This window comes from Nicotiana attenuata, unplaced genomic scaffold, assembly GCF_001879085.1.
Source record: "Nicotiana attenuata strain UT unplaced genomic scaffold, NIATTr2, whole genome shotgun sequence".
In the NCBI taxonomy this organism is placed as follows: Eukaryota; Viridiplantae; Streptophyta; class Magnoliopsida; order Solanales; family Solanaceae; genus Nicotiana; species Nicotiana attenuata.
The window spans coordinates 30230-43034 of record NW_017675267.1 but is presented as its reverse complement, the minus strand read 5'-3'; the positions used below and the strand labels follow the sequence as shown (position 1 = coordinate 43034).

General features: G+C 39.2%; 1 protein-coding gene across 1 annotated transcript; it reads right to left on the bottom strand.

Moving 5' to 3' along the window:
• Nucleotides 1-6780: 6780 nt before the first annotated feature.
• LOC109219881 (prostamide/prostaglandin F synthase) lies at nucleotides 6781-12458 on the bottom strand. The gene is made up of 7 exons (XM_019384346.1): nucleotides 12060-12458; nucleotides 11007-11053; nucleotides 10800-10914; nucleotides 7869-7913; nucleotides 7715-7774; nucleotides 7506-7601; nucleotides 6781-7145 (listed from the first exon to the last, which is right to left on the bottom strand). The coding sequence occupies exons 1-7, from the start codon at nucleotides 12372-12374 to the stop codon at nucleotides 7026-7028; spliced, it is 798 nt and encodes a 265-aa protein (XP_019239891.1). The 5' UTR covers nucleotides 12375-12458; the 3' UTR covers nucleotides 6781-7025.
• Nucleotides 12459-12805: the final 347 nt, after the last annotated feature.

Below are 12805 nucleotides of genomic sequence, written 5' to 3'. Positions count from 1 at the left end.
ATTATAAGTTTGTCATCATCAAAAAGGGGGAAATTGATAGGTTATATGTGTATCCCTGTTATGTTTTGATGCTCTAACAAACTTACTAATAAGAACCAGATAAGGAACCTGATACACATCCTCAAGAACGTAAATATCAACAAGTCTCCAGTTGGAGACACAATTCAACTCTTCAGAGTCAAAGGAACAACAGAGGGAACCGATAGCTACCAGTTCCCGGGAGAATGTACAAGTCAACTGCCTCAGCTGTAAAGTTGCTGCATGCACACGCTACAGTGCAACAGTCAACTTTATGGAGAATGCCTTTTACCTAACTTGCTTACATCATTCTAAGTGATGTCACAAATGCATTATCAACATTAAGGAAGGTAAAAAAAATCACTTGAACACTTAGAGAATTTACTCAAGCACTCTCACAGTGATTGTTCATCCAGAAAACGATTCTCAAGTGCATCAAGAACAAAGAACAACACTGCTACGGACCAGTTCCCCATATCAAGTTATTATATGTCCATACTTGAGTTGTAACTTTGTAAAATCTCTTACTTGTAATTCCTACTTAGCTTAGTTAGAAGCATTGTGTAGGAAATTCTTTGTAAATCATAAACCCTTGTGTTTGTGTCTTAGATAGAGTTAGTTGAGTTGTAAAGTCTTTGTAATAGAGTTATTACAAAGTGACTTGTAATAGAGTGTTACAAGTTAGTGAGGGATTAAGAGGTTAATTCCTAGGTTACATAGGTTGTAATCTAAAGTTGCTCAGTAGTGAAGTTGAAATCCTACAAGGGTAGGTCGTGATTTTTAATCCCGTTGAGCTAAAAATTCTCCACGTAAAATTCCTCTGTATTCATTTACTTACTGTCGTGTGCGTGTGTTCTGTGGAAACTAATAGAGAATCGGGTTCTCTATATAGTTTGGTGGACCCTTAAATTCTATCGTTATTCGGTCTCGATCTTGGTCGATCTCGGTTTTGGTTGGTCCCGATCCTAATCGGTCTTAAGGTCTCGAGCTCGGCAAACTATCTTTACCCCACAGTCCGATATAGTACAGGATTGAACCTTGGCCTGCCGCATTCCAGGGCAAGCCCGATTTTGATCGTATATAGATAATCCCCTCATTTTTTGGAGAGTAATGACAAGAAATGATATGAGACCTCGATTTTTACTCCGATAAATAATGATGTAAGCAACTAAAGGTGATTAAAATGTCCTGTCGGTGCAGTTTTTGATCGGGAGAAGCTGGTCTCAGAGCTCTAAGCGGCCAAATCGGAAGTCGAAGAGACCAAGGCCAATGCTGATATAGTGGTGGCTATCTACCGGGCCGATGCCGAAGCTGCTCAGGTCCGAGGAAAGGAGTTCACCGGGGCTTCTCAGGTTCGAGCAAATTGGGTCACCGAGCATGCCAAATACCAGTCTCGTTGGGAGACTCTTGAGGAGATCCATGCTCGGGGTTTCGATTTTACAACCGAGATCGAGAGTGCTAAGGAGCTCGAAGCTGAAGCCAGGGGCTTAGCTTACCCTGATGGCGATGATTTTGAGAGCCTGAGCGGATCCAGAAGTGGAGAATACCCTGAGGATGAAGATGCTGCTCCCGGAGATGACTAGGCCTTTTAGGATTTCATCTATTTTGTGTTTCTGTCGGGGCCATTTTGGCTTTTGTAAACAATTTTCATCGGGCCGTATTGCCCTTGTAAAAAGGTTTCGTTGAATATATAAAACATTTTCTCTTCCATGGCTTCTGATTTATTTTTCTTTTTGTTAATTTATACGTGGTTCAAAGCGCCTTAGCATAAAATTCTGAAGTTGTATGCGAAGGTCCAAGGTTGAGATGATAAGGACCGATAGTAAGTACTGCCGTCAGCCGTTTCTGATCGGTAATCCCTGAGTGAATATTCGAACTTGAATTAGGGTGGTCCTTAGGCTTATTACATAGTCCCAAATTCGGGGTAATAATTTGATCTTGAATTGAGGCGACCCTTGGGTTTGTTAGATAGTCCCCGAGTGGGAATGGTTGCTCGAACTCGAGTTAGGGTGGCCCTTAGGCTTTATAGTTGAGTGAGGATTTGATCGAACTCGAAGTAAGAGTAGCCCTTAGGCTTTAAGGTCGAGTGAGGACTTGATCTAACTCGAGATAAGGTAGCCCTTTGGCTTTGTAGTCGAGTGAGAATGATTTCTCGAACTCGAAGTAAAAGTAGCCCTTAGGCTTTAAGGTCGAGTAAGGATTTATTCGAACTCGAGATAAGGTTGCCCTTGGGCTTTGTAGTCGAGTGAGAATGATTTCTCGAACTCGAAGTAAAAGTAGCCCTTAGGCTTTAAGGTCGAGTGAGGATTTGCTCAAACTCGAGATAAGGTAGCCCTTGGGATTTGTAGTCGAATGAGAATGATTTCTCAAACTCGAAGTAAAAGTAGCCCTTAGGCTTTAAGGTCGAGTGAGGATTTGCTCGAACTTGAGATAAGGTAGCCCTTGGGCTTTAAGGTCGAGTGAGGATCTACTCGAACTCGGGATAAGGTAACCCTTGGGCTTTGTAGTCGAGTGAGAATGATCTCTCGAACTCGAAGTAAAAGTAGCCCTTAGGCTTTAAGGTCGAGTGAGGATTTGCTCGAACTCGAGATAAGGTAGCCCTTAGGATTTAAGGTCGAGTGAGGATTTACTCAAACTCGAGATAAGTTAGCCCTTGGGCTTTGTAGTCAAGTGCGAATGATTTCTCAAACTCGAAGTAAAATGGCCCATGGGCTCGATAAAGAGTCCGCGAGTGAGGATTTTGCTCGAACTCGAGTTCAGGTAGCCCTTGGGCTTTGTAGTCGAGTGAGAATGATTTCTCGAACTCAAAGTAAAATGGCCCTTGGGCTCGATGAAGAGTCCCCGAGTGAGGATTTTGCTCGAACTCGAGTTAAGGTAGCCCTTAGGCTTTGTACCCTTTTCGGCTCTCGAATTTTTTCCTTTGCTTTATCATTGGGATTTACAAAGGTTGGAATGCCTTAGCATGAAATAATAAGGTTGTGTTCGAGGGTTCGAACGAAACTTTTCCTTTATTTCCTTTCTGGGTTAAGGCGTTATCGGGGTTCGATGTTACCGAAGTTTTCTCCAAAAAATATCTTAAGTTTGAGATTCTTGTCGAGGATAGCCTTTAGAACTGGTTGTGAAAGAATTTTTTCTTTTTGAAGGCCTATTTTTGTTACGGATTTTGGACGTCTCTGAACCGTGTCAAACTGGCCGTAGCCTTTTAGTTCGGGTGTATCCTAGTGAGCCTGCTTCCCCGAGTTATCCAGGCTTGCCTAAGATACCAGTCCCCGAGCGGATATGGCCGTGGCCTTTAAATTTCGAAGGTTGCCTAAAAGGTCTTATGCCCTTGATGCTCAATAGTTCGATATGTTCGAGTTTTATTTTTCGGATGGTAGTCCCCGAGTGTGGGGGTGATTATCCGAACTCTAGTTATGATCGGCCCTTGAGCTCGTTTCCATAATAGATTGAAAGTATGAAATTGTAAAGTAGAAAAAAGTTTTCTAAGAAATGAGATAATTGCAAGGAAAAATACTTCTCTTTATTCTTGTGAAAAATGATTACACATGCATACATATTTTGTGCCAGGGCTTGAGTAACCTATGTGGGTACAGCTCATTCGATCATTTGGCCCTCACAAATATCACCTATCGAGACCCCGCCATTACGCAGTAATTTCCTCGCAACAAATTTGACATCCAAGGGCAATGCCCCCCAATATTCGAGGTTGATTTTAAAGGAACCTCAAATACTGTTAATGCTGTCTTTGACACTGATTCATGACCGGCCTTCGATTCTAAGTTATCACGATCCACTGTTACCACGTTAAAAACCTTGCCGAAAAACCCAATTGGGACAAAAACGGTTCAAGGGAAAAAAATTGCAACGCGTGCTTTCAGACCTAAAGGCTTCGTGCCGCTCCTTGTCGATAACCTACAAGTGTTAGTCAAAAAATAGAAGGAATTGAAATAGGGTCGTACCTCAGCAGTAATATCGTTTGATATGAGTTGCATTCCAATTGTTCGGTAGTTGTTCTCTGTCCATCATTCCGAGCTTATAGGACCCTTTTCCTGTGATCTCAGCAATCTGGTACGACCCTTCCCAGTTCGGTCCCAATTTCCCTTCGTTTGGATATCGGGTGTTTAATGTTACCTCCTCAGTACTAAGTCCCTGTGGATTTTGACCTCGATCATTTCTCCTATCACTCCATGCAGAATTTGGCCCAGATACGCTGCCTCTACGGTCTCCATTATACGGTTGATATCGATCTCTATTTGACCTTGGTTCTCGGCTGATATCCCTCTTGATTCTATCTACGGGCCTGTTAGGATAAACGGACCCAGAAGGAGCCCCCAGTTAATCATCCTCGACTCTGATCTTCGACTGATACCGATTGTGTACATCGACCCAAGTGATAGCTGGGTATTCGATCAAATTCTGCTTCAACTGCTGTAAAGCTACTGAACTTCGAATGTTGAGACCTTGAGTGAAAGCTTGAACAGCCCAATTGTCAGTGACCGGTGGCAAATCCATCCGTTCCATTTGGAATCGAGACACGAATTCTCTGAGCATCTCGTTATCCTTCTACCTTACCTTGAAAAGGTCCGACTTCCTGGTTGCAACATTGATGGCCCCGGCGTGTGCCTTTACAAAAGAATCTGCAAGCATAGCAAACGAGTCAATAGAATTAGGCGGTAAATTATGATACCATATCATAGCACCCTTTGATAGAGTCTCCCCGAATTTCTTTAGCAAGACGGATTCGATCTCGTTGTCTTCCAAGTCATTTCCTTTGATAGCACACGTGTAGGAGGTGACGTGTTCGTTTGGATAATTCGCCCTAATATATTTAGGAATCTCGGGCATACGGAACTTCTTGGGGATCGGCTTCGGAGCTGCACTCGGGGGGAAAGGTTTTTGTACAAACTTTTTGGAATCTGGTCCTTTCAATATTGGTGGTGCTCCCGGGATCTGGTCGACCCTGGAATTATAGGTTTCCACCTTCTTGTCGTTTTCCTCGATCTTCTTTTCCCCTGTCTCGATTTGCTTTGTCAGTTCTTCGAGCATCTTAATGATAGCAGGGTTGGTCTCCGATTCCTTCTGTTCGACCTCTTCGAAGTCGATTCGACCAGGTGTATGATTTCCTGGGATGGCTCGGGTTTGACCCTGCTCAGTGTGTGGTTCTGATTTTGGAGTTGGGTTATTGCTGCCAGTTGGGCCTGCAACATTTCGAAGATCACCCGCAGGCTGATCCCGCCATCTTCACCACCATGTGCGCTCTGAGTAGCTGATCGGGCACCCCCACAAATGCTGATTTCGGGAATGACGGCCAAATTTCCATTGATGGCTACATGTGAATTGACGTTGATTCGATCTACAACCGGAATTCCATCGAGGCCAGCAAGGGGTACAACGTTTCCTGGTGCAGTGTTCTCATTTTCACCATGGTGGCTGAGATCATTATCAATGTGTTGAGGCGCTGACTGAGAGTTTGTCATTTTTTAATCCTGTAATCAAAGATACTTCAAAGAACAAGTGTAAAATAGTGTGTGTTACGAAAGTTTGTATCAGGCAACCGTTATTATCCTTAGCCCCACTATGGGCGCCAAACTGTTTACCCTAAAAACGGATAACAATTGAATTTATATGTGGTTTTAAGGACACGTGATTTTACTTGGCGCAAGCTGAGAAAAAACGTAAATTGATATTGAAATTGACTGTAAATAGAAATAAAAGCAAACCAAATGAAAGGTATAGCTTAGGCCCTTGAGCTAGGTCGCCCTCGAACCATACGAATATTCCACTGGAAAATAAGAACAAAGTAACAGAATATTGAGAGCTTAAGAGAAAGATAGTATATTGCTTTATGTAACGTGAATGTGATGTCCTTTACAAATGATCAGACCCCCTTTAAATAGTAGGGGAGTCCTACTCTTGGTACAGTTCTAAATACAGTAAGAAATCCCATGATTGGATAATTAATCGGCCTCTTCTTGATGCGTGTCGGGATTTGCGCCATGATCCTCGCCCGATTGCGGATATTTCGTCTTTCTGTTATTCGACCCAGTAAGCTTCCCTTGATCTCCTTCTTATTCGGTCTCGATCTTGGTCGATCTCGGTTTTGGTCGGTCCCGATCCTAATCGATCTCAGGGCCTCGAGCTCGGCAATCTATCTTTACACCACAGTCCGATATAGTACGGGATCGAATCTTGGCCTGCCACGTTCCAGGGCAAACACGATTTCGACCGTATACAAAGTGTTTTGCAATTCAATTCAATAGTGATATGTCTAATTCTAAACTTGTGGCTTTCAATTAATTCAATGTATAAATAGAAAAATCCTTTTCGAAGTCGATTGAAGCTCTGAATTCTGAGTCCAAGCAGTCAAGTCGCCAACAATCTTCTTTTAAATTTCCACTTGTACATCGCCTCGTGTTTCCAATAAATTTTTAACTCACTCACTATATAAAAGTTACCTTTAGATGGAAAAATAGAATCAATCTTTATTTTTTAGCAGAAATCAGCAGGTATTTCTGAGTCTTCCATTTGAGACGAAGATACCATCCCCTAATACGTTGCCATGGCTTCCACATATGATTTTTGCCCTTGTGGTAATATCTATGCGTGTTTTAAAGAAGTGGTGGATGTTAGAACTTGGAAGCATTTTGATGAACATTAGTGGTGATTTGGCTATAATTTGTTTGGCTTACAACTGCTAAGCCTAATCTTTGGCTAAAATACAGCAACAAAAAAAAAAGGTAGGATCATAAAACTAAAAACAAGTTTGTAAAGAGCCACAAAATCAATTGACCCCGAAATTTTACCAATTACAGCTTTTGTGATATTTCATTACCAGATTTATAACATACTTGCATACTTCTTGAAATTTGTTACATGAGCTATTTACCTCTCATTCTCCTCCTCATATTGGTTAATTGAGCACTATAACATTTAGTGACGATTGCCAGATTTACAACATAAACAAGGAGAAACTTAAATTCTATACGCATCGACTTCCCTTTCAGGCGTTATACAACAGGAACTTTGCAGCAAACATCAAAGATATCTTCCATGGGAGCGTGGTCACCGGTTCCTTCATCCTTCCATGCATACAACAATTGCTTCCCTTTGAAGAGAAACATCCCTCCCTGATTATGAAGTATACAAATGAATATTACTATCTTACACTAAGGGCTCAACAGCAATCATGATTATATACGTGTCAAATGGGCGGATTTGACTACATTTGGGCGGGTTAAAATGGGCCAAAACAATAAATGGGTTGGATCATAACCCGCTCAATGTTTTCTTGGGTCAAGATGATCAGATCAATTTTGGATTAAACAATAATTAATGACCCTGAGTCGTCCAACTCAAAATCATTTTCATTGGTCAGTTTGTTCGTTTATAATTTGTTTAATTACATAATCAAACTATATTTCCACGGGCTAAACTTGACACCCCTAATTATGAACAACAATGCAGCAGTAGAAAGAAAGAGCTTAAACCTGCTGCAAGACACCACTTCTGTCATCAGGCGTGGCTTCAATAGTGTAGTTCTTTGTAGCTTCTTGCAATTCTTTGAATCTGGAGAGCACTTTAGCCTGGCACGATAAATAATCAAGTAAACCGAAAATTAGGTAAGATTAAGTAATTATCATCTATGGAGCATAATGATCACTTTTATGAAGAGAAACTAGCTCCTTGAGATCATTACACTTGCTGGGTTGAAAAATGTGCGCCCAAAACCATAATACAAGCCTAGAACATCGTATGCCTGAGATACAAAGGAAGTGTGAAAATCTTCAAAGAAAAGAACACCAAAGGAAAATAAAGTATTTGCATAGTTGTGGAGATAAACAGATACTAACCCTGCGGTCCGGATCAGCATACAAGCAATCCAATGGAAATGGTAGCTGGCCACATGAATAATGAAGCTAAAAGAATCAGATCTCACGATCCTTAAAAGATATAATCAAGTTATTAACAGCATGATCAGTTGCCAGCTTATATTAAGAACAATATCAGCTGCTACGTCTCAATCGCAAACTAGTTCAGATCGACTATATGAATCTTCAATATCCTTCCTGCACCATTTGGATCTTTTCATTTCAATGCTCAACAAATTGCTCTTTCAAGACAAGTTAATCCCAATTAGGGTGCGTGTAACAAAACCTAACCTTGTATAAGGGTACCAACTAATTGATATTAACTTATGGAGTTAAAAGTAAGAAACTTTTGAAAATACTCTACCATTACGTCAGATGCCAAAATTAAAACTACTTCAAGGATCAATACTGCAGCTTATTTCCTATGAATAAGGTTAGATACGCCATGCATTGAGATGGATCCAGACAGCCTCTGCATCGTAGTAGTTCAACATAAATGCATGCTTACGACACTAGATACTACGGTGTACAGGTAAACTGAGCATAGGGCACCATATATCTCTTGGTTTCTTTCTCAATTACATAAGCATATCCATCATGTGTTGTTTGACGAAGTATAACACAGCCAAACAGGGCAATTGATATCTGAACTCTAAAGTCAGTGTGTAACTAAAAACAATTCTTTAGATATACATACTAGTTCCTCATTTAATTCCTTCATAAGTAAATCAAGTTTCAAATCTAGTCCAGATTCCTCGAGAAACATCAACATTTGTCCACATTATAAATGAGGAAACTAAACTCTTAAAAGAAAAGAATATAGAAAGAGCAGTTTCGCACCCTGAGTGCTCTTTACTGGATCACATTACTGACACATGATTAAAGATAGACAAGACCAGGTTTATGGATGCTTTAGGATCACAATTGCCTTGCTCCCTTGTGCGAGAACAAGTACTTTCCACCTTTCTACTAAATCTGTATATCGTTAATTGTCATAAGTACCAATCTCAATACTACATACTGATTTATTGCAACTTATTCAACTATATAAGCTTGAATTTTGCATAACAGCTGCAGCAAAAAAGGAAAACTTGCACATAGGAGAAATCCAATTGTTTAACAGTCCAACACTCAAATTTTTTATTAACAAAATTTCTTAATCCTACTAAAAATCCACAATAATGAGATAACCTCATTTTAACATGGGAAAAAGGGAAGAGAAAGGGGAGAACTGGGTAATGAAAGGGAAGAGGTTGCAATAACATGGGGCCAATTAGCTTAAAAGTCTAACAAGTCAATAATAGAAATGTCACTAAAATAGAGTTTTGTGTTTGATTCGATTTGTTCCATGGTTATAGATAATTACATTTCATTCTACCGGAATCCTGTACATAACAAAAATGCGTATTTCCAAAGAAATCTTTACTAAATGTGATTATACTTGAAGCCATCTGGTTAGGTCAAATATAAGTACCATATCAATGGGATCAACTCCGGTCCAAGATTAGGATAAAGGAAGATCTAGACTTACTGCAATCCAACTCTTGTTGGACTGGTCAAATCCAAATTAATCCTTAATATTGGGAAACCTTAATTCTAAAAAGAAATGAAATTTTACTTTTAATGTCAGTTTCTGAAAACTGGCATATTACTCCCACTGAATCCAAGATTGGTTATGCTGAAAACAACCTTCTTTAGTTTTTCCGGAGGGCTCCAAAGCTAGTATTATATCTGAAAGGTAACACCTTTATTCCCAAATCACCTCAGGTACCATAGTTACACCCTTGTTTTAAAAGGGATCCACTGGGATTCTAAATCACATAATTCTTAAAATGATGTTTATTAACAAACACACTGTCAAAGATAAAACCAGCACTTTCAATGATTAATTTACCTAGTAACTCCAGATTGTTGGTTGATTTAATCTATGTTCACATGATAATTCCATTACAAATGGCATGGTACCGTGGAACATTCCCATTTTTTAAACCTAAAGCCTTCACTTGTAAAAGGGCAGCCTGGTGAACTAAGCTCCTGCTATGCGGGGGTCCAAGGAAGGGCCGGACTACGTTGGGTCTTCACTCGTAGTTGAGAAAAACTAACAAGCGCACATATAAATCCAAATACAGAATTGCAATCACGCGAAAAAGAACTTGCAAATCTGAGGAGTGGACATTGTATACGAACATTCCCCCAAAACCCAAATTTCCACCAACACACATGCTATGCAAAATTGCAAATATTGAAAATACAGCAAATATCTTCAAACATAAGGATAAAGGATGATTCAGACAAACAGTCTCTTTCCACCATGACACGTAGTTACTATGCATACGAACTTTTAGCTAAGGTCAAGAGTTAAGGCAAATCCTACACTATATACATGCAGAAACCACATATAGATACCTCGTGAATCAGTTTTTGTAAACTTGACTTGAAACTAAAGAGATTTAAGCTTGCAAAGTTGGCATTTGTTCATGAATTAATTACAAAATATGCACTTGAACTTGGAAGTTTTTTAAAGCTGAAGCTGTGGTTTGAAGGTGTATAGCAAGTGAAGTTTTTCAACTATCAACTCCTACTTATGATTCTTCAACTTTTACCCACTTTTATTTTTCAAAAACTACAACTATTCAAATATGATTTCAACTTCTACAAAAGTCCTTTTTAATTTGATAAATAACTTAACTTCTACACAATTTTTCCAATTTAAACTTCAAATATACGTCCGAGGGGACCCTAACTTCTCTGCGCCAATTTATCCAGAAGTTCGATATGACAAAAAGTGCAATTCAAACTAAGAGCTTAACTAGCTTATTTGGATGAAATATGAATAATATGTCACAGAACCAAATCATTCGCAAATTTTTGAAGTAGACAACAGAATGCAACATCACTGGTAAAGTGACATACCCTTTCAGCAAGAATACGAGCTTTGTTTGGAGTACCAATACCGACAGCAATTAGCTTAACACCAGCAGAATCAAATCTTTCCCTTGACTCTTTGAGTGCTTTAGCAAGTTCCCAACTAATAATGCATATTGAGCAAGGATATCAAAAGAACAATTGTAGATAATATACCACAATATTGTCTTGAATGCAAAGGGTGTCATGAATTACCAGCATGGACAGCCAAAATGCCTCAAGAGTGCAACAACAGCTACTCCCTGGGGGATCAGACAAACCAAGAACAAAAATCTTAACTTGGCCATAAACAAATGCAATTATGGAACAAAAAAAAGTCACTCAGCCAATTCACCATGCATTCAAAGGAAATTACTCAGTGTAGAACAATTCTTGATTACTTGAAACAAAACATAGGCAAATCCTTGATTTAAATTTATTGGGTTCAACCTTTCAAGATTCTTGTCATTGAAAGCATTACAGTTTCTAAATTTTGGGTTCGTATTTTCATATTCATTGAAAATTTATGAATTAACCCATCATTTCCAAGCTCCATCAGCCTCTTTTAATTTTTTTTTTTTTTTTTGAGTTTTAAGTTCTATGCACTAACTGCGTAAATAGTATTTATAAGATAACAACACAACAACAACAAACCCAGTGTAATCCCATAAGTGGGGTCTAGGGAGGATAGTGTATACGCAGACCTTAACCTTACTTTATAAAGACAGAGAGGCTACGGCTCAAGGATCGGTGAAAATAAAGCAACCAAGCAACAAACAATAGTAACAACAATGTAATATGGTAGCGGACGCGAATGACACAGCATGTAATAATAAAGAACCATGAATAAGAAAATACAAGAATATTCCTAGTACTACCGGTAAGCCTAGGAGAACCACATTGCTACCTGTCAACCTTCAACCCTAATCCTCAACCACCACACCTTTCTATCGTGGGTCATATCCTTAGTAAGTAAGGTGAAGCAATGAAAAAATTTATAGGATAGTTACATGTAATTCTGATAACCGAAATGTTCAGACTAGCTCGCGCACACCTAAATTAATTCACGCACGACCTGCTACAACCCACAACAGCAGCTGCTAGACTAACTAGTTCTTGTAAGAACAATTATTCTTTGGCACGCTAAATTATATAGCCATTTCAGGAATTTAGAAAGCTTAAGAACTCAAAATCTTGGAAAATTTTCGAGCTCCCCCAAAAAATCGTTAAATAAGAAAACATAAAGATAATTGAGTAGAAGGCAAAAACCTCATTTTGATCCCAAAGGTCCTCAAACTTGACGGACTGACCAGTGGCAGTGAAGATGCTAACATCAGCGAGGACATCAGCGATGTTTTGAGGGAAGGCAGTGGTGGAAGAAGCTTTAGCCACGAAATTAGAAATTCGTTTTGGTTTAGTGGGTCTAATTGGAGAAAAGATAGATGCAGTTGCAGTGAAAGAAGTAGCAGAGGGTGATGAGGAAGCTGGAAAAGGGTCAAGATACTTAAAAGTGGTGGGAGTCAGGGAAGAAAGTGAAGGGAATTTTGCAAGTGTTAGGCTCTGCAGAGATGTCATGGTTGCCATTTTTTTTGTCTTCACTTCCACTTTATCAGAATTCGAGGGCACTACTATAAAAAAGACGAGAGATGATTTTGTGTGGACTTGGCAGCTTCTAGTTAGGCAAGGATTTCTAACTAGACCAAGATATGACCGTCCATTTCCTTTTTCCCTGGCTTAGCAAAATCTTAAGTCCAATTGTGTAAAACAAGTTTGAGCCCGTTTCATGCTAAGTTCTCATTCCGTAATTATAAAAGTTTTTCTTTGGATAATCTACGCAGTATGCCTATTAAAAATATCAGTTAACATCATATGCAATTAAAATATTTATTTTACTCGGTATACCTACTTTATAAAATATTTTTATCATGTATACCTACTGTATTCTAAATATAATACTCTATATTCCAAATTAGAATATTGTGATATATTTAATTTGGATATTGTATTCCAAATTA